Source organism: Panthera leo, chromosome D1 (genome assembly GCF_018350215.1).
Source record: "Panthera leo isolate Ple1 chromosome D1, P.leo_Ple1_pat1.1, whole genome shotgun sequence".
NCBI classification, from domain to species: Eukaryota; Metazoa; Chordata; class Mammalia; order Carnivora; family Felidae; genus Panthera; species Panthera leo.
The window spans coordinates 25,783,647-25,809,417 of NC_056688.1; the positions used below are offsets into that span (position 1 = coordinate 25,783,647).

The 25,771-nt window shown below is 49.9% G+C and overlaps 1 protein-coding gene across 1 annotated transcript in view; it reads left to right on the forward strand.

Moving 5' to 3' along the window:
* The first annotated feature begins 2,097 nt into the window (after positions 1 to 2,097).
* KCNJ5 (potassium inwardly rectifying channel subfamily J member 5) overlaps positions 2,098 to 25,771 on the forward strand; it is a 29,187-nt gene continuing 5,513 nt past the window's right edge. Inside the window, exons 1-2 of the mRNA XM_042906245.1 lie at positions 2,098 to 2,344; positions 22,948 to 23,886. Coding sequence (XP_042762179.1) covers positions 22,950 to 23,886 — 937 coding nt within the window. The 5' untranslated portion in view covers positions 2,098 to 2,344; positions 22,948 to 22,949. The remainder of the gene's footprint in view (positions 2,345 to 22,947; positions 23,887 to 25,771) is intronic.

The following is a 25,771-nucleotide window of genomic DNA, read 5'->3' on the forward strand; positions in this document are numbered from 1 at the left end:
GCCCCCAGAGCCATTCTTCAATTGTATCTCTTATCCTCAGATGTTGCCCGGGCTCTCTGGGAGACTTGGGCATATGGAAAAGTGAAGGCTCACCTAAATGTGCAAAAACCAGTCAGGACGAGAACCCCCATATCTCTGATTTTTCAGATCCAGACCAAGAACTGGACCCAGGTTTTCTGTCCCCTGGCCCAAGGTCCCATCGCTGTGAGAATATTTACAGAGCAACATTTCCCAGACCACCCTATGTTTTGCCTCAAAGTCAGCCAGTCTCTCCCCATTTGGCAGAAGAAATCCCATAGTTTTTTACGCTGGATCCAAAAGCAACAGTTAGGCTCATAGGCTCACAGGCTCTCATAGGCTTGGTAAATGTGTATAAAGGATGTCATCCAGTCCACAGGGCTATACAGTCAAGGCTTCTCCCAAGAGCTAGGAAATTAAGGAATTAAGAACTGTCTTCTCAGAGTGTTAAACTATTAGATCAATGTGTAATGAATGAGCAGGAAGACAGGCTAAATCCCCCAAGGGGACTTTGAGATTTCCTACTCAGTGAGGGTTAATTGCAACCACACTGAATGACCCCGCTACAGACAGAGAGGAGGGGGGCGTCCAGCATGTAAACCCCGGCAGGGACCCTCCGTGCTCTAACTCTGGGTAGTGGGACGTGTGCACGTTGGCTGCTGTATGCCACAACAGGAGCCCCCGGGGAGGTTGCCCTCATGGCTCCCAGTGCCATGTCGCTGTCACATTGCTGTGCTCTCACAGGAGAGGAATGACTTGGTGCACGCCCCCTCCCCCCCCCCCCCCCCCCCCCCCCCCCGCCCAGTCCCACTAACAACCGATTGTCTCCTTGTGATTTAATAAACCGGCTTTCCTGTTGTTGACAGTGTTCACTTGATACATATTCATTGAGCACTCGTGCTAGGTGCTGGGGACTCAGCAGAGAACAAGTCAGTCACAGTCATTGCCCCAGCAGAGCCTACAGTCTCATGGACACCGGTCTCACACCCTTGATCAAGTGTGCCTGCCGGCAGAGAGGAGACATGCTCAGGGCCTGGAGCAGGGGTGCCGAACCCCATAGGCTGGGCTGCCCTGAATGGACGGTCCTCAGAGAAGCCTGCCTGGCGCCTCCCCAGACAGCAGGCCTCTCTGCAGGGGATGGCCCATCTGCAGTTGCCTTTCCTGCAGCTCCCACTAATTAAAGAATAAACGCATGCAATCAGTCCTCCAGGCAGGGAGGAACCCCAAAGGGCAGGCAGTGGCTCTACTCCGCCTAGGTGTGCATTCAGCTTGGGCTCTAAGTCGATGGGAGACTTCTCTGAGCGGAGGGAGCATTTCCCCTTTCCCGCTATCCCTACCCAGGCCCAGGTCACATGTCCCCGGAAAGGCCGGTTAGACGGTGAGCAGAGAGCCCTGGGATCAGAGCAGACCTGTTTCCTGTCTCTGGACGGGACCACTGCCCTCACTGCGCCCACAGGAGCGGGAGGGCGAGGAAGCAACAGCAGCGAGGTGACTGAGCAGCCCGTCCAGGGCTCTGATCCAAGATTTCTGCCCTTCTAGTTTCTTCCTTTCCTCTGCTCCACCGCACCCACTCAGCACGCGCGCGCTCACACACACGCACAGGCGCGCTCATACACAGGCACACGCGGCGCTCACACATGTACATGCAGGCGAGCTCACGCACATGCACACGCGGGAGGGTGCGCGCGCGCGCGCGCACACACACACACACACACACACACACACACACACTTGCACAAGATCTCCATCCTTTGCTTCTCTGCACGGCCAGAAGCACCCCCAGTACCACCAGCCCGGACGCGGCAGGGAGGGGGCGCGAGGGAGGGGACAGCTGTCCGCCCCCTCTCCTCGGGTGCTCTCCGCACCTCCCAGATCCGATTCATTCAGAACCGCTGCGTCCCGGCCCGCCCGGGAACCCCGCCCCACCCTCCCGCCCCTCCCGCCTTTGCCCGGGGCCCTTTAAGTGGGTTATTACACGTTACACAGAGTCCTCCGTCCTGGGGCAGAAGGGGAGGAGAAGCGGGGGAGAGAAGCGGGCGGAGGTAGGAGAGGGGGGAGAGACGGAGGGGAGGGGGGAGCGCGCGCGAGAGAGCGAGAGCGTGAGCAGAGCCTCCGGCTGCCGGAGGAAGGGAGTGACTGAGGGGCTGGCGCGGGAAGGGACAGGATGGCTTAGCCTCTGGCCACAGGACCCCACGCCAGGGAGAAGCTCTAGGTGGACTCCGAGGCTGTGGTAATGGCTGGGGCTGGAAAGTCCCCGCGAGGGCCCTGAGCGCCCCTGCACCCAGAAGTTAGCATCAGTGGGACTTGGAAGCTCCCATCTCAACAAGTAAGTTGCCTTCTTTTCCTTCTGCATTTTTAACCCCCGCCACTGGTTCTGGAAGGCTGGATGGGTACCCTCAAGGTGCCCCTTGCCCTGGCAGTTAGCTTTTGCCAGGCATCTGCCACTTTGGGAGCCCATGGGGACTCAGTGGAGGGCTGAGGGCCGGTTTAAAGTTCAACCAGGAAATCCGAGCTCCCCAGAGCCGGCAGGTGCCCCGGGCATTGGGAGTTCAGTCTTCAGAGGGTTGTAAACATCTCAGTGCAGGTGCTGCAACAGGGTTACCTGGGGAGGGGGAGGGGGAGGGTCCCCAACCCCCCCCCCCCCCGCAGTGGAATGAGAAGCCAAGGCAGGGTGGGGGCATCATCTACCCGCCCCCCCCCCACCCCCTCCCCGGGGTGAGGGTTCTGCCTTCATACCCGGGTGTAGAGGGCTGGGGGGAGGCGGCCAGCTCCCTCAGCCTTTGACTCTCAGCTGACTCTTGCTTTCTTTTAAGTCTGGCCACATTGGAAACCTGGCCTTGCTCTTTCTGCCCTCCTTGCCGCCTGGTCACTTCCTGGAAGCTGGCAGGGATGGCTCCTGGGACCAGGTCTGGCCCCCAAAGTTCCAGGGCCTACCCTAAACACCAGGTCGGGGAAGGCTAGCCCAGCACCTGTTCTGAGAGCCCTCTGGAACACCAGAAGATCAACAGGCACATGACTGTTTGCTCTGTGTCAGAATGGGCCAAGCGCTTTGCTCTCTTTTGATCCTTTTAACAGAACCAATATTCACATCTGCCTTCTCCGGCTGAGAAGCTGCAGCTACGTGGGGCTGTGTAACTCGCGGGAGGTACCCAGCTCACAAGTGAGATTCTCACCTGGGCCTGACTCCAAAATGTACCTTTTTCTCACCGCTAAGCTAACCACATCATAGGGCTTTCTGGTTCACAAAGCACTTTTCCCAGTGGGAGAGAAGCAGTGAAAAAAAAGCTAATATTTATGGAACCAAGTACTGAGCCAGACACATTCACATGAGTTCATCTGGATGCCTGTCCCGCGGGGTGGAGGTCATTCGCCGGCTTTACAGATGAGACCACACCTTTAGAGTTCTGAGCGGGAATAATGGCAGAGCTATTATCTCCTAAACCCTTGTCCTCCGACTTCAAAGCCAGACTCTTTCCACTATTAAACAGTAACCCCGAAAGGTAAGCTGGCCTTCCCAATCCCAACCTTTTCCTCAAAGCCGGGTGTAAATCCTATCAGCTGGCTGATGAGGCTCAGGGGCGCCCTAGAATCTGGTGGAAGAACCAAGCAGGGTGTGGATGGTGTGGAAGTTAGGGGGAGGAGGCCTTCGTTTGGGCTCTGGCACAAAAAGCTTTGTCACCTTGCCTGGGATTTTAAACTATTGATCTGACCTTAGATGGCCTCACGCACTCAGGGTGCATGCTTCTTGGCCGTAATATTAAGGAATTGTCGTTTATTGAACGCTGACTACATGACATTGGGCATTTTGTGTATGCGATGGGGTTGTCTCTTCTTCCATCAGCTGTTTCTCCTACTCCCCCCTTCTCACCTCTTCCCATCCCCTGTACCATCCTGGACCCAGACAATCTGAAACGGAGTTCACAGAGTAGAGACTTACAGCCCGAGGCTAGAAAAAGACAACCTTTTTTTACCTTGGAAGGAGTATGTTGGGCCATTTGTTACGTGTTTATTACTTGTCAGGCTCTGCATATTAATTATGAGATTGATAATATGTTATTACAGCAGCCTAAATTATCAGAACAGCACCAGGGTCACCACCGAAGGGGGAAACATCACATAGAGAGCGTGTCTGCACATTCCACAGTCCTCCCTATCTCCCTGAGCCGTGTTCTAGATACACTATCTAGCTCTCTGGCTGAAAGGGGACCACTCACACAGACTTCTGTCCTCTCCAAAAGCCACTACAGTCTGCCAGTACTCCTCACAGGCAACATGTCTTATTGAAGTAGCACACCTGCATTAGACATGGGATGAATGAACTAACTCCATCCAGCAAGCAGTGGGGACAGGATAAGCGATAAGCATGAGCAAAGAGAAGGGGCTGGTCCGAAAACTCTGCTGCCTTCTCTGGGGATGCAGGCAGATCTCAGCGGGATTCCCCAACAGGGGCACCCCTGAGTCTGCGGGCACATCCTGAGCAGAGCCCAGCTCTCCCACTGTGGAAACATCAGCATGGCTCTGTCACAGACATTCTCTCTGCCCCAGTGTCCCCGGCCAGCTGAGTGGCAGCATCCCTTTGGGGCTTCCTGCAAATGCCTGCCGGGGTTTCCTGTCCAGAAATTCAGGAGACTCCAACACTGCCGTAGTCCCCTGTGACGGAGTTAACCCCACAGCAGGGAAGAGACAACCAGATTGTCCATTCTCCACTTAGCATTTGCTCTGAAAGTGACCTAGTTCCCCATGCCTTCTGTGGGCAAAGCCGCAAATAGGTGTGCTGGGCGCTCACGTACTTGAAAATGGCATCTACTTCAGCTTCTTGTTTTTAAATCAGTTCAACAACCATTTATTTGATCACTTAGCATGTGCCAGGAACAATTAACCTTTGAGAGCCTTGGAACGTGGTCCTTCAGGCAGGGTTATGCCTTCCACGTCAGAGCATGAGAGCAAAAGCTTGCATTTTCTGGGCAATACTGATTGAGTATTTCGGCTGGGGGTGGGAGTACCCTGGGGAGAAAAGAGGAGTCCATTCGGTGGTTTGAAGGAGCCATGTTTAGATTCAAATTTTCACTGTGTCTGAGCTACAGGCAGGCCATTGAGAGCTGGCAGCGTTTCTAAGAGAGGGGCCATCATCAGATGTCTCCTGAGACAGCTGTCAGCCATGGAGGAATTTTTCCCTTTTTCCTAAAGAAAAGATAAGAAGCATGGGAGATCAAACACAAAGGAGTGTAGTGAGGCATTTGAAACAAACAAACAAACAAACAAAAACCACCTGAATGTATTTCTCTAAGAGACTTGTGGGTGGCTGTCTCTGGGATTATTTGGAAATGGAGGGGACGGCTCCCCCTTCCTGAGACCCTGGCTGCTGAGGAACGGGGCCATGTCCCTGCCAGTGCAGCAAGCTTATCTAGTTCCTCCTACCTTGACATTCTGATAAGTGAGCTATTCTAGTCAACAGAGCCCCGGATGGCAGCAAGCCTTGCCAACAACCGTGTTAACTTAAATGTCAGAGCCAAACCTTTAACACATGACCCTGGAGATCCTGGCTGGTGTGCAAATGTTAAGCTCCGTTATCATTCCAGGCCAGAGCACGCTGAGGGGCAAAGGTCAGGGATAACCCGACCAGTCGGTCAGGTGGCAACAGCGCTTCCGGGTCACCGAGGGTCAACCCACGTATGGCGGCCAGAGAGGCTGGTGGCCGGGGGTGGAGAAATAAATGGAGAAGGAGGGAAGGAGAGCCCACGAAGGGCTTTCAAACTCTCATTCTCTCCAAACTCTCATCCTCAAACTTGGTTGTTTGAGGCTGGGTGTGCTGTCCACCTCTTTGTCCTGTCCCACATCTCAGGCTTCTTACTGTAATATGAGGCAGGCCCTAATGCCATCTTCCTACATTATTTCTTACTGCTCATAACGAGCAGTGAGGAAGTAGGGCAGAGAAGTACCATCAGGGGGTTGAACCCGTGTCCTGTGTGTTTTGCCCTCCGAGTCTGTCCCTCTCAAGATCGTGCTGTTGAGCACTGGATGCCCAGAGTCTGGCCAGGAGGAGAGTGATAAGAGCAACAGAGACTAGGTCCTGCCTCCTTTCCAGGAAGCTGGCCATCCAGCAGCGATAACAGACCCCACCGGTGCCCAGGTTTATAAGAGCCCCTTACGAACCAAAGTTATGCCAGTCAGCTAACCTGGACTATCACAGAGCAACCCCACTGGACAGTAAGGTATGTAGGCCTTACAGTGACAGTCAGGATGCCTGAGTCACTTTGGAAAGTGTCCTTTATTGGACGAACTTAAATGTCACTCACGTATTCCTTTAAAAATGCATATGGAGGGGCCCCTGAGTATCTCAGTCGGTTAAGCGTCCCACTCTTGGTTTCGGCTCAGGTCATGATCTCGCGGTTTCGTGAGTTTGAGCCCCGTGTAGGGCTCTGTGCTGACAGTGCGGAGCCTGCTTGGGATTTTTTCTCTCTCTCTCTCTCTCTCTCCCTTTCTCTCTCTCTCTGCCCTTCCCCTGCTCACGCTGTCTCTGTTTCTCTCAAACTAAATAAATAAACTTGAAAATATAATAAAGATATAAAAATAAAAATGTGTATGGAGCTCCTACCACAGGCCAGACCCTGTGTAGAAACCTTCGCTACAAGGTTGGGTCATTGACACACCCTGCCTGCCCGACCTTGGAGTTCTCTCTGTTGACTACCCGAGGAAAGCAGACGTCCACAAATACCTCGCGGCATCAGAGCTAAGAGCCATCACAGTGAGGCAAAAGGGCCTAGGGAAGGCCAGGCAGAAGCAGGAAAGCTTTCCAAGGGGGCTCAAAAATTCAGTGAGGTGGAAGAGAGGAGGGAGCCTGAGGAAGGAGCCCAGTTCCAGAGGCCCTGAGACTGACCTAGAGGGGGGCAGGGTGGGGAGGGGCGGGGCTTGCACTTGCACTGGTCCTTCTTCTCATCCATTCAGATTCCCCCTGAATCTTTACCTTAAATGTTCACTCAACAAAACAACATTTCCCTCACAGCCAAGATCTCTCATGCTGCCCCTTTTTATAGCCACGCCTACTTCCCTCCGGTCCCACCTCTTCCTCACCCCCTAGCAGCCATTAACTTGCCCTCATTTCTAGTTTTTATCAGCTCAAGAATGTTATATAAATTTAGTCATACAGTATATAGCCTTTTGGTTTTTCTTTTTTAAAATATTTTTTAATGTTTATTTATTTTTGAGAGAGAAAGAGACAGAGAGCACTAGAGCATGAGAGGGGGAGGGGCAGAGAGAGAGGAGGACAGAGGATCTGAAGCAGGCTCTGCCCTGACAGCAGGGAGCCTGATTCTGGACTTGAACCCATGAACTGCGAGATCATGACCTGAGCCGAAGTCAGATGCTTGACCAACTGAGCCACCCAGGCGACCTTACCTTTTGGCTTTTCAATCAGTATAATTCTCTGGAGATTGATCCAGGGATATGTGTGTGTGTGTGTGTGTGTGTGTGTGTGCATGAGTATATGGGCTGTGTCATATCTCAGTGTGGATGTGGAAGTCATTCAAACATTCACCCCTCGAAGGATATCTGGGTTGTTTCCAGTTTGAGGCTATTATGAATAAAGCTGCTATAAATATTTGTATACAGGTTTTTGCATGAACATAAGTTTACATTTCTTTGGGATAAGTGCCCAGAAGTGCAATTGATGGTTCACATGGTAATTATATGTTTAGTTTTTCAAGAAACTGTCAAATTGTTTTCCATAGTGGCTGTACCATTTTACATTCCTATCCACAGTGTAGGAGTGATCCATTTTCTCCACATCCTTGCCACTATGTGGTGGTGTCACTATTTTTTATTTTAGCCATCCTCATAGGTGTGCGATGATATCTCACTGTGGTTTTGCATTTCCCTAATGGCTAATGATATTGGCCATCTCTTCATGTGTTTGTTTGCTCCCCATATGTTCTCTTTAGGAAAATGTCCTTTCGTGTCTTAGACCCATTTTCTAATTAGATTGTTTGCTTTACTGTTGGATCTCGAGAGTCCTGTATGCATGCCAGGTACTAACCCTTGCCATATACATGGTTTGCAAACATTTTCTCCTACTCTGGAGCATGTCTTTTCATCTTAACAAGGTCTTTTTCAGCAAAACGTAAACTTTTTAATTCCGACAAGGTCCAATTTATAGGTGTTTCCTTTTATGGATGAGGTTTTCGGTGTCGAGTCGAAGAATTCTCTGCCTGCTGTAGATCTTGAAGGTTTCCGCAGGTTTTCTTTTGTTTCCTAAAAGTTGTACAGCTGTCTCGTTTATACTTTGTGCGTGATTCATTTTGAGTTACTTTCTGTATAAGGTCTGAGACTCAGTCACGTTCATCTTTCTGTCTGTGGCTATTGTTCTGATACCATTTGTTGTAAAGACAGTCTTTTCTCCATTGAATCCGGTTTGCGCTTTTGTCAAAAACCAGTGGGGTATATTTGTGAAGGTCTATTTCTGGGTTCCAGGTTCTGTTCTATTGATCTATGTGTCTGTCTCTCCTCCGGTTCCACTTAGACTTGATCACTTAGCTAGACAATAAGTTTTAAAATGCACTAGACTGATTTCTTCCACTTTATTCTTTTTCAAACTGTTTTACAAGAATAGTCTAGTTCCTTTACCTTTCCATAGAAATTTTAGCATAATCTTTCTACCTATGAAAAATCTGGTGGGATTTTGATAGGAATTGCATTAAGCCTGCACATCACTCTAGGGAGAATTGACATCTTTACTGTTATTGAGTCTTCCAGTCTATGAACACAGTATATTTCTTCCTCATTTAGATATTCCTTAATGTCTTTCATTGACACTTTTTTTTTAAGTTTATTTGAGAGAGACAGAGAGAAGAGAGAGCGAGGGAGGGGCAGAGAGAGGGAGAAACAGAATCCCAAGCAGGCTCTGTGCTGACAGCACAGAGCCCGACACAGGGCTCAAACTCAAGGAACTGTGAGATTGTGACTTGAGCTGAAACCAAGAGGAAGGCACTTAACTGACTGAGCCACCCAGGTGCCCCTCATTGATATTTTGTAATCAACAAAATGTCTGATCTCCCATAAACCAACTGTGTGACCTTGTGCATATCACTTCTCAGACCTTCACTTTGCCTTCTGTAAAATGGGTATAGTAACACCTACCTTGACATGGCATGGAAAAACAAGACAGCAAAGGAGAAGCATCGGACAATAAGCACTTGATGACTTATTCCCCTTGATTGATCGTCTCTGTTCTTTCTTTTCTTCTTCTTGCCCATATTCACTTTCACTGTGTTTTGTCTTTTCATCCTTTGTTTCTTAACCTACTTTCACTCTCAAGTCTTTTATTCTTAGGCTTTTATCTTTGTCATATTCTCGCTGACTTCTCCTGTCTATTCTCCCTTAGTATTTGTCATTCCTCGCATTTGGGGCATTCCCTGTGTTTTGTCCTTGGACTCTGAGAATGAGCCTAGAGCCAGTTAGCCTGGGTTTCAGTCCACGCAAACACTAGCTTTGGGGCAGTTGGCTTACCCTGCCTTGTGCCTCAGTTTCTTCATCTGTAAAATGGGGGAAACACTATCTATCTTATACCTGTTCTGAAATGATTACATGAGTTAACACATGTAAAGCATTTAGAGTCCAATGTGGGGTATGGTGAGCCCCCAGTAGGTTTCAGCTATAATTATTGGGATTTTACCTGTCATACTGTTTCTCTGGTCTTTTCTCCCCATTCACTTACCTGTCATCATCATCCCTTCTTTTTCCCTCATACATCAGTACGTTCATATTCACATGACTCTGCTTTCTCGTGGTTGTCTTCTCTGCACCTCTCCTGCCTCCTAGTCTCTAATCATCATTGATAAATTGGCACCAGCCCAGGAAATCTGTCCCTTGGGCTGTAGACAGGAAACAAGTGGTTTTTCATTTTGATTTAATTATTAATCTCCTTTATTATTTAATGTAGAATGCATACAGTGCAGGGTTACGATGAGGAGAATGTATTATAACCGTGCTGCTCGCTTTCAAAGGGACAGCAGGCTTAAAAAGGAAAAGTACTGGGTAGACAGATACAAATGTGGGGGAAATGGAAAATGAATTAATTTGATTTTCATGCCCTTTTATTCATGATTTTTCATACATCATCTGCAGGGGGCTGGGTGGGTGAATCTGCATTGTGGCCGGTAAGCCACGGCTAAGTATTAGGAAAAATAGACAGAAGGGCCCCTCGAGTGGCTCACAGCAGCCTGCTGAGAAAGGCAATGAGATATTCCATCTTAAGCAAATGAGGGCCAAACGAGTTGGGAACCTCAGTCACAGGCTTCCAGGCCTGCTCCATAGAGGCACTGCTCGATAATTAGGGACATATGAAATGTTCAATTGCTTGAAAAGTACTCACACCGTGATTAAGACTTTCAAATCTATATTCCATACCTTGAAATAGGCCTAATTTTGCCCTTTTAAAAATTTCTGGGTGTATTTGGACTCAAATCTACTCAAGGAAACCTTCTCAGTACCATCAAAATGATCTTTTTGTCTCTGTATTTTCTCCAAAGAATTGAACTCCACCAGCAAGTGCCAGATCTGCCTGCTCCCGTTTCGGACAAGAACTGTGTCTTCCAAAAAAACAAAACAAAACAAAACAAAACAAAACCTTGAGTGAAACACCCTTTAATCCTCCTCTCCTTGCTTTTTATCTTTATGGTGAAGTGTCAGTATTTTTGTTTCTTTAATGACAAGTAACAGGGGATTAGTCCACAGCACTTCTCATAGAGTACATGTTTCTCTCCAGATACCATAAAATAACGCACAAGTTTTTATTACTTCCTTAGAATGTCGGTGCCGAAGTCTCCAAAGATGCAGTTTGAAAGACAGCTAATTATCTTCCCTTGTCTGGGCTGCCCACGGCTCCGAAGGCCCCAGACTCAACCTTCTGGTGCCCCTTGTGGCATTGACTGGCCCCCTTCACCAGAAGTGCAGCCAGAAGTCAAAGCCACCTGTTAAGCCTTTGTTACATTTTTCAGTGTTTATATGACATAAAACTTCACACTCAGTGTTGCTGTGTCTACAGTGTCATCATCTTGGGAGGGAGTTAACCAGCAGTTGTGTGCCCTGTGTAAGCCACAACTATGCAACTAGCAAGTGAGATTAATATTATAGGATTCTCATGAGCCAATCCAAGAGTTCTGAGAGACCCCCAACAGAGATGCCAGTTACTATTATTATTCCATCCTGATGACATATACCAATAATACTGGTATTATTTCATAACTTCGTGCCTGCTCTTAGCCTGTAACAATTCAGGTTAGGGAACAAAGTATATTATACTATTATCTGGTAGTGTAGAATTTCCCTGAAACAATGGCAGCTATTTCATTACCATTATGATTCCCTGGGGTATTTCCATTTCTTACATTGGAAAGAGACCCCAGGTAGGGACCTATGCAGTAATGTGTAATTCAGAGCCAGATATGCAGCCAGGAAAGTCAGGATTATAATTCAGAACCAAGATCACACTCTGTTTAGTGCTCTGGACTTGGATGGGCTTCACGTGGGAGAGCAGGAGAGCACCAGCTCTGCAATTTGGCCACGGTCAGTTCAAAACCGGGTTCTGCTGTTTAGGAGCCACGTGACCGTCGGCAACTTCTTTACCTTCTCTGACTCTCAGTCTCCTTGTTTGTCTAACAGACACAGTCCTTCGCTCTAAAATGTTGTTGGGATGGTTAAGTGAGCTGATTTACACAAGGCACCTATTCGGAGTAGCATACGCATGCACATTTCACTTCGACGGCTGTTCTGCGAAGAAAAACAAGAAGCCAGCGTCACCAGCTACAGGAAATAAATCGAGCACATGTTTTAAACGATAGCAGAATGAGTGGAAAGGGCAGAGGGAAGGTGGGGCGCAGACGGAATAGATGCTCTGAGTGGAAACGAGGCACAGCTGAGTTATTCTAGGAGCAGCCTCAGACCTTGACTTGGCTCTAGATAATAATCACACTCGTGCCGAGGGGCCAGATTCAAGGGCTCCCCTTCCTTGGAAGGGAGAGAGGCTGCCCCAGGATGGAGGCCTGGGATGCCTGGGCAGGGGGAGATGTGTGAGTCTGTGACCGCTCTCCAGGAAGGGGCAGCCTGAGCCAGGCCGATGCGGTCGGGAGGTGGGCGGGTGGGGGGGGGCCCTGAGGCCTGAGGCCTCCTCACCTGCCTTCCACAGTGGCTCCCTCGCAGTGGCCTTGGCAGCCGAGCTATCAGGAACATGGTGTGCCGGGACATCTGCAGTGATGAAGTGTCCTGACACAGGCGGTTCCTCCCACCACATTGTCCCTGGCTCCGTGTTTCAATGAAAGCCCTTCACTCTGCTCCTTCCACATGCAGCCCCCACCCACCCACAAAGCCATGGGAGACCTCTGCACTCCAGAGAGAGGGGTGCCCAAGTTCACTTTGGCAATGGCAGATCTTGGCACAACCCCCTTTACTGGGCACTCTGCTTGGAGCAGAACCAACGGTAGGCGTTCCCCAAGCCCTTGCGGGCCCACGAGAGCGAGGAGCAGCCTGGGCCTAAGACCAGCACAGGTGGTCGAACCCTACCCGCGTCAGAGCCTCGCAGTCCCATTGTTCTAGGGTTCTGTCATCGCTGGTGATCAGCATCCATTACCTGGGAGCCAGAAACGAGCTCGGGAGCTGACCTGCCCCATGCTCCTGTCCTTACAGCCCCCCTCTGGAGAGGGAGCTCCCTCCACCTTCTCTGAGGCATTTATAGAAATTATAGAACTTTCTCCCCGCTGAGAACCGCGTCCACTGTGACTGAGATGGCAGGCTGCAATGCTTGTCCAAGATTCTACTCGTGACAGCATACTTGCAAAGGGTGCAATCGGAGAGGGAAAGGCAGCTAGACAGAAGATTCACTGTAGGAAGGCGGAGGGGTCGCGACAGTAGCCTGCACAATGGAGGAGACTGGGGAGGACAAGGCTGTCGGTGAGGAGACAGGGCTTGTTAGGACCATAGGAACCGGACCAGTGGGCAGGGAAGGACAACCCATTTACCCCTCTCCTTGCTGTGATGTGAGTCCCAGATGGGCCTTCTGGCTTCCCGTGTACTGAGGGCTGACAGGCCGTGTTCACAGAAGACCTGTTAGGGAGAATTTTCTGGTGCCACCACAACTCTTAACACCATGCTCAGCATAACTCAAAGTACAATCCAACGCGCCCATGTGAGGAAAAAGCCTCTCTCCGACTCAGGAGCCCAGGAGTATAAATTGGCAGCTGACAGACTGAATCTGACTCACGGATCTATTTTTTTTGGTTAGCTTGCTGTTTCAAAAATCGTTGAATTCGTTGTCAACATTGAAAAAAAAAATCCCTGTTTAAAAGTCTTCATCTAAAAAAAAAAAAGTCTTCATCTCTTGCTTTTCTGGAAAAAGAAAGAGGAAGGTCTTACGGCACCAGCTCCATAGTCTGACATGGTAACAACCAGCAGCAGCTGAATAACAGTTGTTCCCGTTAGGATTGTGTGTGTGTCCTCACCTCACTCCCCACCGCTCCGTATTGTGCTCCCGAAACCCAGAGCAAGTTTTGGTTGCACTTATGCATTCATATAATTGCTTTTCCCAGGATAAAGAGAATTAAATCTTTTAAAAATCCTTGTCTCTATCAAAAACATGAAAGTGAAGGCCTAAAGAGAGCTTCTATTCGAATGCAAAATGGCAGAAGGTATATTATCTGTATGTGGCCAGTGAGTGTGGAAAGAATTCAGCCGAGCACCTCCGCTCACTGAGCTCCGTGGACCGCAGAGTCTGGCACCAGCCTCATGGGTTCTGGTTACCGCAGGCTGCACGCCCCACTCAGCTAAGAAATTCAGGAATGGCAAGGTATTCACCCACTCCTGGCAGAAATAGACACACCTTAGAGGCAGGAGACTTACTCTTAGAGGAATTGGTGACTGCTGGGAAGTTGTGTCTTCCCTGTATGGGGCCATGTTGTGCAAACCCTGACATTTCTGGGAGTGGAAGGGGCACTGGGTGATTATACCTGAACAGGTGTCAGCTAGGACACGCGGACCCCCCCTTCCAACCCGTCTCTTTGGAACAGTTAGGGACCTGTGGGGGCAAGTGTTGCCGTTGTTAGAAAAAGTCAAGGAGCAGCTGTAAGCCTGAGCAGGGGGCCTCTGAGGGCAAGTAGGAGGGTGGATGGAAGGTACAGTCCCCTCGGGGGGAAAAGGAAGGCGGCTCTGGGCAGCCTGGGGACGTGGGGCTGCCCAGCAGCAGATCCTGAAGTGGTTGCATGGCACAGACCAGGCGCGTGTCCGTCTGGCAGTCTCCTGGGCCAGATATTTCAGGGTCGGGTCCCCCCTGAGGCTCAGAGCCACTGAGAGCCTGGTCAAACCCCGAGGGCCGAGGCCAAGTAACCTCAGAGGCAGCGGCAGCCGCTTTTAGAGGGTTTAGAATCAGACACACGCGGTCCAGCCGCTTAATAGCTCAGTGACGTTCAGCAAGTTACTAAATCATCTGTAAATTAAGGCAGGCTTAATAGATCTATTTGAATATTAAATGAGACAGTGTGTAAACATCACCTGGCACAGAGATGGCGCATGACAGGTGCTTAGCCCACCAGCGTCTCATGGCGAGCAGGCTCACTCCACCTCACTCGCCGGGTACCTTCCTCACCAAGTCGTTCCTGGCCCTTCCTCACTCACCCTGGCCAAGCCAAATTAAGAACTGTCTCTTGGTCTGGCCATCACTCTCTGCTACCCTGACTGTTTGCCATGTGTTCCCTAGCAGGCCGTGACTCCTAGAAGGCAGAAAAGACACTAGTGGTCCTGGATCTTGGTTGCTGTTAGAATCCCCTGGGGTCAGGTTCTCTGGGGGCGGGACGTAGGCATCAGCCTGGTGTCCAGCTCCGGGCTGATTACAATGCGCACCTGCAGGGAAGTCTTGCAACTCCAAGAGGACCAGCAGGGGGCGCATGGGTGGCTCAGCTGGGGAAGCCACCACCCAAGAGCAAGGGACTCTGGATACCCGCTTAGGTTAGGATCTCAGAGTTCCTGAGATCAAGCCCTGAGTCGGGCTCTGTGCTGACAGCATGGAGCTTTGCTTGGAATTCTCACTCTCTCTCACTCTCTCTGACCCTCGCTCACGTGCTCTCTCTCTCTCTCTCTCAAAATAAATAAACATTAAAAAAAAGAGAGAGAGAGAGGGGCGCCTGGGTGGCTCAGTCATTTAAGCGTCCAACTTCGGCTCAGGTCATGAGCTCACGGTTCATGAGTTCCAGCCCCACGTCGGGCACTGTGCTGACAGCTCAGAACCTGGAGCCTGCATTGGATTCTTTTCCCCTCTCTCTTTGTCCTTCCCCCGCTCACACTCTGTCTGTCTCTCTCCCTCTCAAAAATAAAATAAACATTGGGGCACCTGGGTGGCTTGGTTGGTTAAGCGTCCGACTTCAGCTCAGGTCACGATCTCACAGCTCGTGAGTTCGAGCCCCGCGTCGGGCTCTGTGCTGACAGCTCAGAGCCTGGATCCTGTTTCAGATTCTGTGTCTCCCTCTCTCTCTGCCCCTCCCCTGTTCATGCTCTGTCTCTCTCTGTCTCAAAAATAAATAAACGTTAAAAATATTTTAAAAATTTTTTTAAAAAACATTAAAAAAAGTTTTTTTAAAAAAAGAGAGGATCAGCAGCATTAACATGACTGGAAGCTCCTTGATAAAATGCAGACTCTGGGAACCCCAGACCAGCTGAATCAGAATCTGCATTTTAACAAGATCTCTGGGACTAGAAAGCACAAGAAAGATGGTAAAGTGCTCATCTACCTCCTCCTACCCCCAGGGCCCAGCACAGTTAAAGCCTGCAGTGACTGGTCAGTGGAGGGAGGTCTCACGGATTGGATGAATGACTGAATCTGCGCATTACAGTTTTCGATGGGCTTGTACGCCTAGTCTCACATGTGCTATCACCCAGATCATTTTTGAACTTAGGTTCAAAAAATAAAACCACAACACACTAAATTAAAGAATAGGTTTCCATCTAAGTGAACAAGAACAAATAGCTGCAAAATGATTGCACTTTAAAATAAAATACCTGATGCGTTTTTAAAGATGTATTACTACTGTGCTCTTTTGCCATTAAACCACAGAATTCGCTGAAGTTTTTCTGTTTTTCTTTCTTTTTTTTTTTTTTAAGGATGGTAATTTTGAAAGCTGGGAGAGCGGGACTGGCCCCCTGGCAGCAGCCAGCCCATCAGTGTGGTTTGGACACAGGCTCTGGGGGTTTGGGGCCACTGACCCCCTCCTTGGGGAAGCAGGGCTCAGACATGGATTTCTGGGCCAGCCCCACCCATCCAGGGGACAGGGCCGGTCTTGCTCTCCGCTTCCCCCCGAGCTTCTCCAGCTGCTTGTGCCTCGGTCAGGAAGGGCAGCCCCGGGTGGCCCCGAGGGAGCTATAAAGGCAGAGGCCAGAACTGCAGTTTCCAACCTTTTGTCCTCTGGCAGCCTGCTGAGAAAAGAAGGGTCATGGAAAGCCCCCTGCGTCTCCTTCCAAGAGACCAGCAATGGGAGAGTGGCCGGGGTCATGCTGGACACGCCAGGGGACCCCGACCCCATGCTCCAGGCCCCCCCTCTAGGGATTCCCAGATTCCCGCCATGCTCGTGCTTGGGGCTCCCCTGTCCTGGTCACCTTCCCTCCCCCTCTTCATCCCGCTCTTGCCCCAGGAGGGCAGCTCATCAGGACCCAGGAAGAGAGGAGCAGAAGAGTGAGCCACCCATATCTGAGCCCCAGAACAGCCTCTGCCTCTACGTGCAAGGGCCACAGGCGAGAGAGTTCTTAGGAAGTTCTTCAGGCCCAGCCGCTTGGGGACCCCAGAGAGACCAGAGCGAGGTGAGAGCTCCTTTCCAAGCAGCAATGACTCATCCAGCACAACTACTGTGGGTTCTTGAGAGCTTCTCCACAGTTGCTGCGTGACTGGGCAAGTTATTCACACTCCCGCCCAGTGTCCCTCTTTGGAAAATAAAGACCATGCCTCCCTGTGGAGTGAAAGAAGCTGCTGGAAGCATGATGCTGACACCCAGTAGACACTAGGGGCTGTTGGCTCTTTCTTCTCCTGAATTGCTTGAAGCCCTCCTGCCCCACCCCCACAACTCTACCTTGGATGGAAAATAAGTGCTGGCCTCAACCTTCATCCAGTCTTCACAGCAGCCCTCCCTGGTTGGTCCCATCATCATCCCCATTTTGCAGAAAAAGTAACTGAGGCTCAGAGCAGTAACTTCCCCCAAAGTCCCTCAGCTCCAGGTCAGATCAGAAGCTGGGCAATCTGATGCCAGGGTCAGCTTTCCTAACTACTTATTACCTGGTTCCCCCTTCTAGTCTGTGTTAGTGGGTTTTTTTGGTTTTGTTTATTTTTGTTTTGTTTTGTTTTGTCTTATTTTTCTCTGCACAACAAACGACTGTAGACTAAATGGCTTAAAACAACAGCCAGTTTTAGGCTTAGGGTTCTTAAGTAAGAAGTCCAAGCATGACCTGACTGTGTTCTTCGCTCTGAGTCTAAGACTAAAATCCAGGTGTCAGCAAGCTACGCACTACTTTGGAACTCAAGCTCCTCTGGTTGTGGCAGAACTTAGTTCTTGATGGTTATTAGGACCGAGGTCCCTGTTTCTTTGCTGGCTGTCACGAGGGGCTGCTGTCAGCTCCCAGAGGTCACTGCTTTCATTGCCACTTGGCCCCCTCCATGTTCACAGCTGGCCAAGAGCCTCTCCCTCTCATCTAATTCCACCCATGCCTCTAAGCTTCTGCTTCAGAAAAAGCCCCAGTCCCTTTAAGGGCTTACCTGATTAGGTCTGGCGCGCACCCCAGGTGGTCTCCCTTTCTTAAAGTCAGCTGTGGCGTGTCACAGGAGAGAGTATCCCTTCCCCAGATCTGGGGGAATTACAGGGAGTTTCTATGGGGGGGGGGTAGGAATAATGGGGGCATCTTAGAATTCTGCCCGCCTGCATGTGCCTTCTCTATACCCAGCACAAACTCCATTGGTAACACCTTTAATGCTCCCTGCTAATCTTTCTCTCTTTTTTTGATGTTTATTTATTTTTGAGAGAAAGAGAGACAGAGCACAAGTGGGGTAGGGGCAAAGAGAGATGTAGACACAGAATCTGAAGCAGGCCCCAGGCTCTGAGAGGTCAGCACAGAGCCCGACGTGGGGCTTGAACCCACGAACCTTGAGATTATGACCTAAGCTGAAGTCGACACTTAACCGACTGAGCCACCCAGGGCCCCTACTCCCTGCTAATCTTGAAGGTCCTCGAGAGCATTGGGACAGCCTATTCATCAACCATTTGGAGCATTTTCATGTTTCAGTAATAGCCACAGAGATTCATGTAGAACAGTATACAAATATTTAGCCTGAAATAGGAGTATGTTCTTCATGACCCCTCCTCCAGCCTCATCCCATATCCCAAATCTCCGGGAAGACACTGACTCAGCATATGTAAGAGAGAAAGGAAGAAATCGTGAAGGATATCTGCTCTTCCCCTTTTCACAGTAGGGAACCAGTCTGAAACAAGACTCCCAGCCTAGTGCTCCCTTCCGGAAACCCTGCCGACTTCCAAGTGCAGCTTGTATCAAGGGACTGTGTCCATGGCTCCTGACTTTGTAGAAAAAGCATCCCCATGACACAGGACTTTGTTTACCGTGTGTGTCCAGTGCGGGGGGGGTGGGGGGTGGGAATTCTTAATACAGAGGTCCCTTTAAAAGAATGTCAGATTCATTCAGGCATCATCTAAACTCACAGTTTGTGAGTTCGAGTCTCGCGTCGGGCTCTGTGTTGACAGCTCGGAGCCTGGCGCCTGCTTCGGATTCTGTGTCTCCCTCTCCCTCTGCCCCTCCCCCACTCGCACTCTGTCTCTGTTTGTCTCTCAAAAATAAATGTTAAAAAAAAATTTTTTTTAAGTACAACTTCCTTTGATTGTGCCTCCTTTCATTCTTTCTCCGTTTGTGCTTTTATATCAAAGAGTTTTCACCACTTTGCTGGACTTCAGGCTCTGTCTTTCCCAAGAGTTTTAATCATGTCTGGGCACAGCTTCCTACTCACAGACACAGGAAAGGATTACAGATGAGTAGCGGCACCAGGCCTGATGGGGTTTAATGGGATTTGCTCAAGTCAGTGCCTTTCCTGGTCCTGCAGAGAGCAGCTCTCTTACTGGCTTGCCTCCTCCAGTCCAAAGCCTCTCCCCAGCCCAGACCCCTGGGTTCAAAGGGGGCAGTGCTAGACTCTAAAGGGCATGGAGGCTGGGTCTGTATCACCTCATTCACTACTTACTCTCCAGCTCTCAGCACAAAAGCTGGACTGGTTCCTCCACTAACGCTTGCTGAATGGGTGCATGAGTTAATAGAATAGATCTTGAAAATCTGATTCAAAAGGCTCATCTCCATCGTCCCTAAAAATTCTTTTCATGTTATGGGCCCATAGCATTGGAGGCCAAGATTTCTAAAATGGGCATTTCACTTACTCCTAGGAAGAAATCCGGGTAGGAGAGGCTCCATACCTGTGAGCGTGGTGCCTTGCCCAGCAGATGGCCCACTGGGGCCCTTCAGTCCTTGACTTAGATGCTCTGTGTCTCTTTCTTCATCCTTCAAGTGGGGGTTAATGGGACATTGCATGAAATTTCAATTCAAGGATCTATATTTACATTCACACTTCTGTTTGTTTTCATGTAGTCTTTCCCTAGATCCCCATAATGGCCCCCAGAGCTGGAATGGTGGAAAATATTATCTGGGGTCATAGCAGAGTAAACTGAGGCAAAGAAAGTTAACACTGTTTTTCCTTGGGTCACAGAACAAGTTTCTTGGAAGCTGGGCTAGAACCCAGATCTCAACCTGGGCTGAGCAAGAGATGATTCTGGCAGATGATTTTAGTACACTTGGAGAACGGATGCCAATATCAAGTAAACCCTTTCCCTGTCTGCTGAGCACAACGAGTTCTCCGATCTTGACTGAGGGGTCCTAGAAAATCTTTCTCTGTTTCTACTACAGAGCAAGGCTTTCTCCTACAAGAACATACAAAAGTATGTTTAAAAGTAAAGAAGGAAACAGTGCAGAAAATCAGCAGAAAAGCTATTTCTCTGGAAGAGCTGGGGCAGGAGAATGTGCTTCCCCAGGTGCCCTAGCCAGTGACTCATTCTTGCCAGCACTGCACCTGCCCTTGCCCAGAGTGGGTGGCTTGGGGAGTCCATGGAGAGCCCTCCTATTAGACCCCTCTCTGGGTTCCAACAGCTGGAGTCCCCAGGAGCACACAAGGCATTGGAATTAGCAGCAATTCTCATTGTTTCTGGGCATCTCTGAGTGAGTCGTCAGTAAACAGTCTCTTACCGAGGGGAAGAGTGACATCACGCTTGGGATTCTGCAAAGCAGCACCAAGCATTTCGCTCCTGGTTTCATTTATCTTTGTAACTGCCATGTGAGGGAGCAGGGAGCAGGTGGCCCTCTGCAGAATGGGAAATGGCCAACGGATGTCTGAGACAAACAGCCTTCCTGATGACCCTTCAATGTGATATTTTAAAGGTTACCTTGAAATTGCTGCAACCACCAAGGCAGCAGAGAAAAAGGTCTTCCAGGATCATCTGACTTTTTTGTGATGGGTAAACTCTTCCTCCATGGTTTATAGAACATGCATCTGGGATTTGCTACCAGGGACCCTGCTTCCTCGGAATGGGAGCACCTGTGAAATCAAGACAAGTTTACTTGTAAAGGTGAAGGGCTGAGTAACAGCATCTCCTGAGGTGAATTTCCCCAGGATCAGAAGCTCATAGAACTTTCCAGAATAGGAAGCTCATTAGTTGAAGCAGGAGCCATAGAACATCAATGTCTAGAAGCCATTGTATGGTGGGTCCTGTGAGACCCCAGGCTGGAGCTAAATAAACCAAGATTCAAATCCTAACACAGCCACTTAACTGAGTTTCATTGTCCTTGCCTGAAAATTGGGGGATAATAACAGTTCCTGTCTAATAGCTTTGTTGTGAGAAATGAGCTAATGGATGTAAATTTCTTAGCACATGGCCTGGTTCATGAATGCTCAGAAATTTAAGCTGTGATTATTAACTGTAGAGATTCTCATGGTCGTTCCTAGTTTCAGCAGAGTCTTAAAGTAGTTGTTTTTTTTTTTAAGTTTATTTTTTTTATTTTGAGAGAGAGAGAGAGGCAGAGAGAGAGAGAGACAGAGAGAGAGAGAGAGACAGAGACAGAGAGAGAGAGAAAGAGGGAGCTGTGGAGGAGCAGGGAGAGGGGGAAAGAGAATCCCAAGAAAGCTTCATGTCGTCAGCAACAGAGCCTGATGTGGGGCCCAAACTCACAAACCATGAGATCATGACCTGAGCCAAAACCAAGAGTCAGACGCTTAACTGTGCCACCCAGATGCCCCTTAAAGTATTTTAAATGTGAGGGGGCAGAATATCTGAAAAATAGTGGACTATTACAGGTATCTAGATGTTACTTTAAAGTATGGCATATCCTCCAAAAACATTTCACAGCCCTTTCTGAAAGTTATTTTTTGAGATATTTGAGTAAAATATTGAGATATTTTACTGAGATAATTGGCATGTAACATTGTATTCGTTTCAGGTGTATAACATAATGATTTGATAGATGCATACATTGCAAAACGATCACCACAGTTACTTAACATCCATCACCACATGTAGTTACAATTGTTTTTCCTGTGACAAAGACTTTGAAGACTCGTCCCCTTAGCATCTTTCTGTTAACTGTAACCGCCATGCTGTACACTACATCCCCAGGACTTATTTTGCAACCAGAAGTTTGTACCTTTTGACCACCTTACCCATTTCGCTGGCCCCATAAGCCCTCTGCCTGGTAAGCACCAATCTGTTCTCTGTATCTGTGAGTTTGGTTTTCATGCATTCTTTTTTGATTCCACATAAAAGTTTGCAGCCCTTTTGAAAACCTTAGGGGCATTAATGTCCTTTCCATTTCAGTTTTTTAGAGGCCACAGAATTACTGTGTCAAGATTTTTAATGGTGGGTCTACACTGCAATTTGTCATATTACTAAGTGCTCAGGCAGCACTCCCCACTCAGATGGGAGGAGTGACCACATGGTGAATCCGACACCCACTGCCTTTTCCTTTTTGTCTGCTGCTGAGACCTGAGACAAAAAGAAAGGAGACAGGGAGATAAAAAGAAAAAAAACACAGACGTTGGGCCCAGTGATCAAGAATCCAGATTATCAGCTCCCCTACATACATGTTTGGTGGCCCAGGTAGCACTTAATCACTTACTGCTTTGGGACTCTATTTTCTTATTTGTTTATTCATTTATCCAATAAGTACTTTTTGAGGATACAGTATGTTCTGGGCTAGCCTCTGGGTATTTGGAATGTATGAGGGAACAAAACAGACACAACTGTGCCCGTGCGGAGCTTACGTTCTAATGGGGGGGGGAACTATTAGAAATAAATAGACGCTTAAGCAAACAGTGAGACCCCACGCTCCAACTCCAACCAGTTGTCGTGATAACAAGTGACGGTCCATGTGTAATGCATGGACTGTAGCAGGCACTTAATAAATGGTTGTGATTTTATTTTTTAAATTGCTCCCACATATCTTTAAATCCCTTCAAAACGATGTGCGGTTTGCACCTACATACTTACTCATCCAACAAACAACTATTCCTTCCTCCCTCCCTCCCACTTCCCTCGCTTACTCCCTTCCTTCCTTCCTTCCTTCCATCCTTCCTTCAGCAAGCAACTATTGAGCTGCTACTATATGCTAGAACCTGTCGTGGGCACCAGGGATACAAGCAAGTAATATAAGAAAACATGGTCCCTGCCCTTGAGAACGCCACAGTAGGGTCTACTGTATACCAGATGAGGGGCCTTTGAGAACCCAGAAGCAAGGGTGACCTTGAAGGCCTGTGTTTCTGTGAATCAGAACAGTCCACTTCACTGATAATGTCTTTTTTAACTCCACGCATCCCAGCTATGGCTGGCGATTCTAGGAATGCTATGAACCAGGATATGGAGATTGGAGTCACTCCCAGGGACCCTAAGAAGATTCCCAAACAGGCCCGGGATTACATCCCCATTGCCACCGACCGCACCCGTCTGCTGGCAGAAGGCAAGAAGCCCCGCCAGCGCTACATGGAAAAGAGTGGCAAGTGCAACGTCCACCATGGCAACGTCCAAGAAACCTATCGGTACCTGAGCGACCTCTTCACCACCCTGGTGGACCTCAAATGGCGCTTCAACCTGCTTGTCTTCACGATGGTCTACACCATCACTTGGCTGTTCTTCGGTTTCATTTGGTGGCTGATTGCCTACATCCGAGGTGATCTGGACCACGTTGGTGACCAAGATTGGATTCCTTGTGTTGAAAACCTCAGTGGCTTTGTGTCTGCCTTCCTGTTCTCCATTGAGACTGAAACCACCATCGGGTATGGCTTTCGGGTGATCACAGAGAAGTGTCCAGAGGGGATCATACTCCTCTTGGTCCAGGCCATCCTTGGCTCCATCGTCAATGCATTCATGGTGGGGTGCATGTTTGTCAAGATCAGTCAGCCAAAGAAGAGAGCAGAGACCCTCATGTTTTCCAACAACGCGGTCATCTCCATGCGGGATGAGAAGCTCTGCCTCATGTTCCGGGTGGGTGACCTTCGCAACTCCCACATTGTGGAGGCCTCCATCCGCGCCAAACTCATCAAGTCCCGGCAGACCAAAGAAGGGGAGTTCATCCCCCTGAACCAGACGGACATTAACGTGGGCTTCGACACTGGGGATGACCGTCTCTTCCTGGTGTCTCCGCTCATCATCTCCCACGAGATAAATGAGAAGAGCCCTTTCTGGGAGATGTCTCGGGCCCAGCTGGATCAGGAGGAGTTTGAAGTCGTGGTCATTCTAGAAGGGATGGTGGAGGCAACAGGTAAGACATTTTATCTTCCTCAGCCACGGAACCTTCCAACGTGCCCGGGAGCTTAGGTCACCAGGACTAGAAGGTGGAGGTCGGTGCCTAAGAATCCTGGGATGGCACACTCAGCCAGCCCAGTCTCTAACGGTGTGACCTGAGGGGTGTATTCAAGAGGGAGTATTCAAGAGGGAGTAACAACAGCTAATGTTCACTGAACCCTCCGATTGCCCCACGCAGTTCTAAACTTTCAACATATCATATTGCCTTTAATGCCCTCCCACCTCCTGTGAGATGATGGTCCTTAAGTTACAGATAAAGAAACAGAGGCACAGACAGGCAGGCCATTGGTCTACTTTTTGTCCAAGAGCCAGTCAAAGAGCCAGGATGCCCGTGAAGGCAGGGGGCCTCAAAGCTGGCCCTCGCTTTCAGCAGGCCACGCTGCCCCACCCCATCCTGGAGCACATGTCTACCCAAACAGAGTTCTGTGACCAGAGAACTTGGAGAAATACAGTCAAACAGGGTGCCCTGGCTTCTTTACAGCAGGACTTGACGGTGTCTCCCCGTGCTGCGGGTCACTCTGCGAGAAGAGGCTCTGGTGTGGCATTTCCCAAACACAAGGATTCCCAAAGTCACAGGATCCTGTTTTGGGAGAGAAGCCCATGCCCCAGGGCCATGGGAGCAGCTCTTCTGGCTGGCCCCCCTCTGGAGAAGCCTGTCCATAAGCTTCCCTGTGGAAGGCCGGCTGAGTGAACACGGGGCGAGCGGAAAACAGCGTATCTACACCCCACGCAAACGCCCTCTTCGTGGCCAGTCTGGCACCTCCCTGCTCAGCTGTGAACCCTCACAGGCAGCTGGTAGCCTTTCCTCAAAGGCCAAGGCCTCTGTGTGAGCCCCCACTCCCACCACCCCTGCCACACCTCCTGGGGTGAGGAGCCCTCCGGCAGAACCCTGCACCTGCTTCTTCTTTCTTTTCCTCTCCTTGCCTTCTTTTCTCCTCTTTTCACCCAGTAGACGGAGCACTCGGAGAAAACGTACTCAGGCTCGGAATGATAAGTAGTTTTCTAATTGTCGCAACAGCACCCCAGGGTCACTCCAGTCCTGTCTAGCAGACATTGATGCTGCATCGTGCAGCTTTGTGCAGACAGAAGGTGTTCATAGTCAGGTATTCCACTTACAGATCCAGAGTTTTGTCTGCCGCACCACACCGCCTCCCAGAATTTCAGCGGCCTGTCACAAAGATGGCCAAACAAGCCTTCCTCACCTTTGGGAAGCTGGTGGCTGGGTGGGAAACTCAGACGGGGCATTCACAAACCTTCCCATTTGGACGGAGCCTGGGGAAGCTGGCTGGGGGTGCAAACAGGCTCCAGGGATGGGCGTGGGGGGGGGGGCTGCTCGGCCATCTGCTGGGGGCTGGAGCCTGGCCAGACAGCATATGGTGACAGCCGAGGGAGCCCCTGGGGCCAAGGACAGTCAGGACGCAGGAAGCCTGCAGCAGAGCAGGGGGAGGGGGGCTTGCAGGCCACACCGCCCTTGGTGCTGGGTTGGGGATCTGAACAGGGGCTGAGCTTCTGGAGGAGGAGCTCCACTCTGGGACCACAAAGGAGGGGCCAGGTCAGAGAGGTGGGGACACATTGGACAGTTATGCCCTACACTGCCCTCATGCCTTTGCTCCCACCTGCCATGGAGGGATCAGGTGTCGACCCAGCCGAACTGGCTCTCCACCCCTCGGGTATCCTTCAGAGTCAGTGGCCTGCAGGTGACCTGCCCGACCTGGTTGACCTCCTCCCCTCCCATGAGCACAGGGAGTCCCCGGGAGACCAGGGGAGGACAGCTCCCACCCACACCTGTTCTCTCCGTGACTTTAACGTCTTAGTCGCCACACTCTCGGAGCCAGGCACGG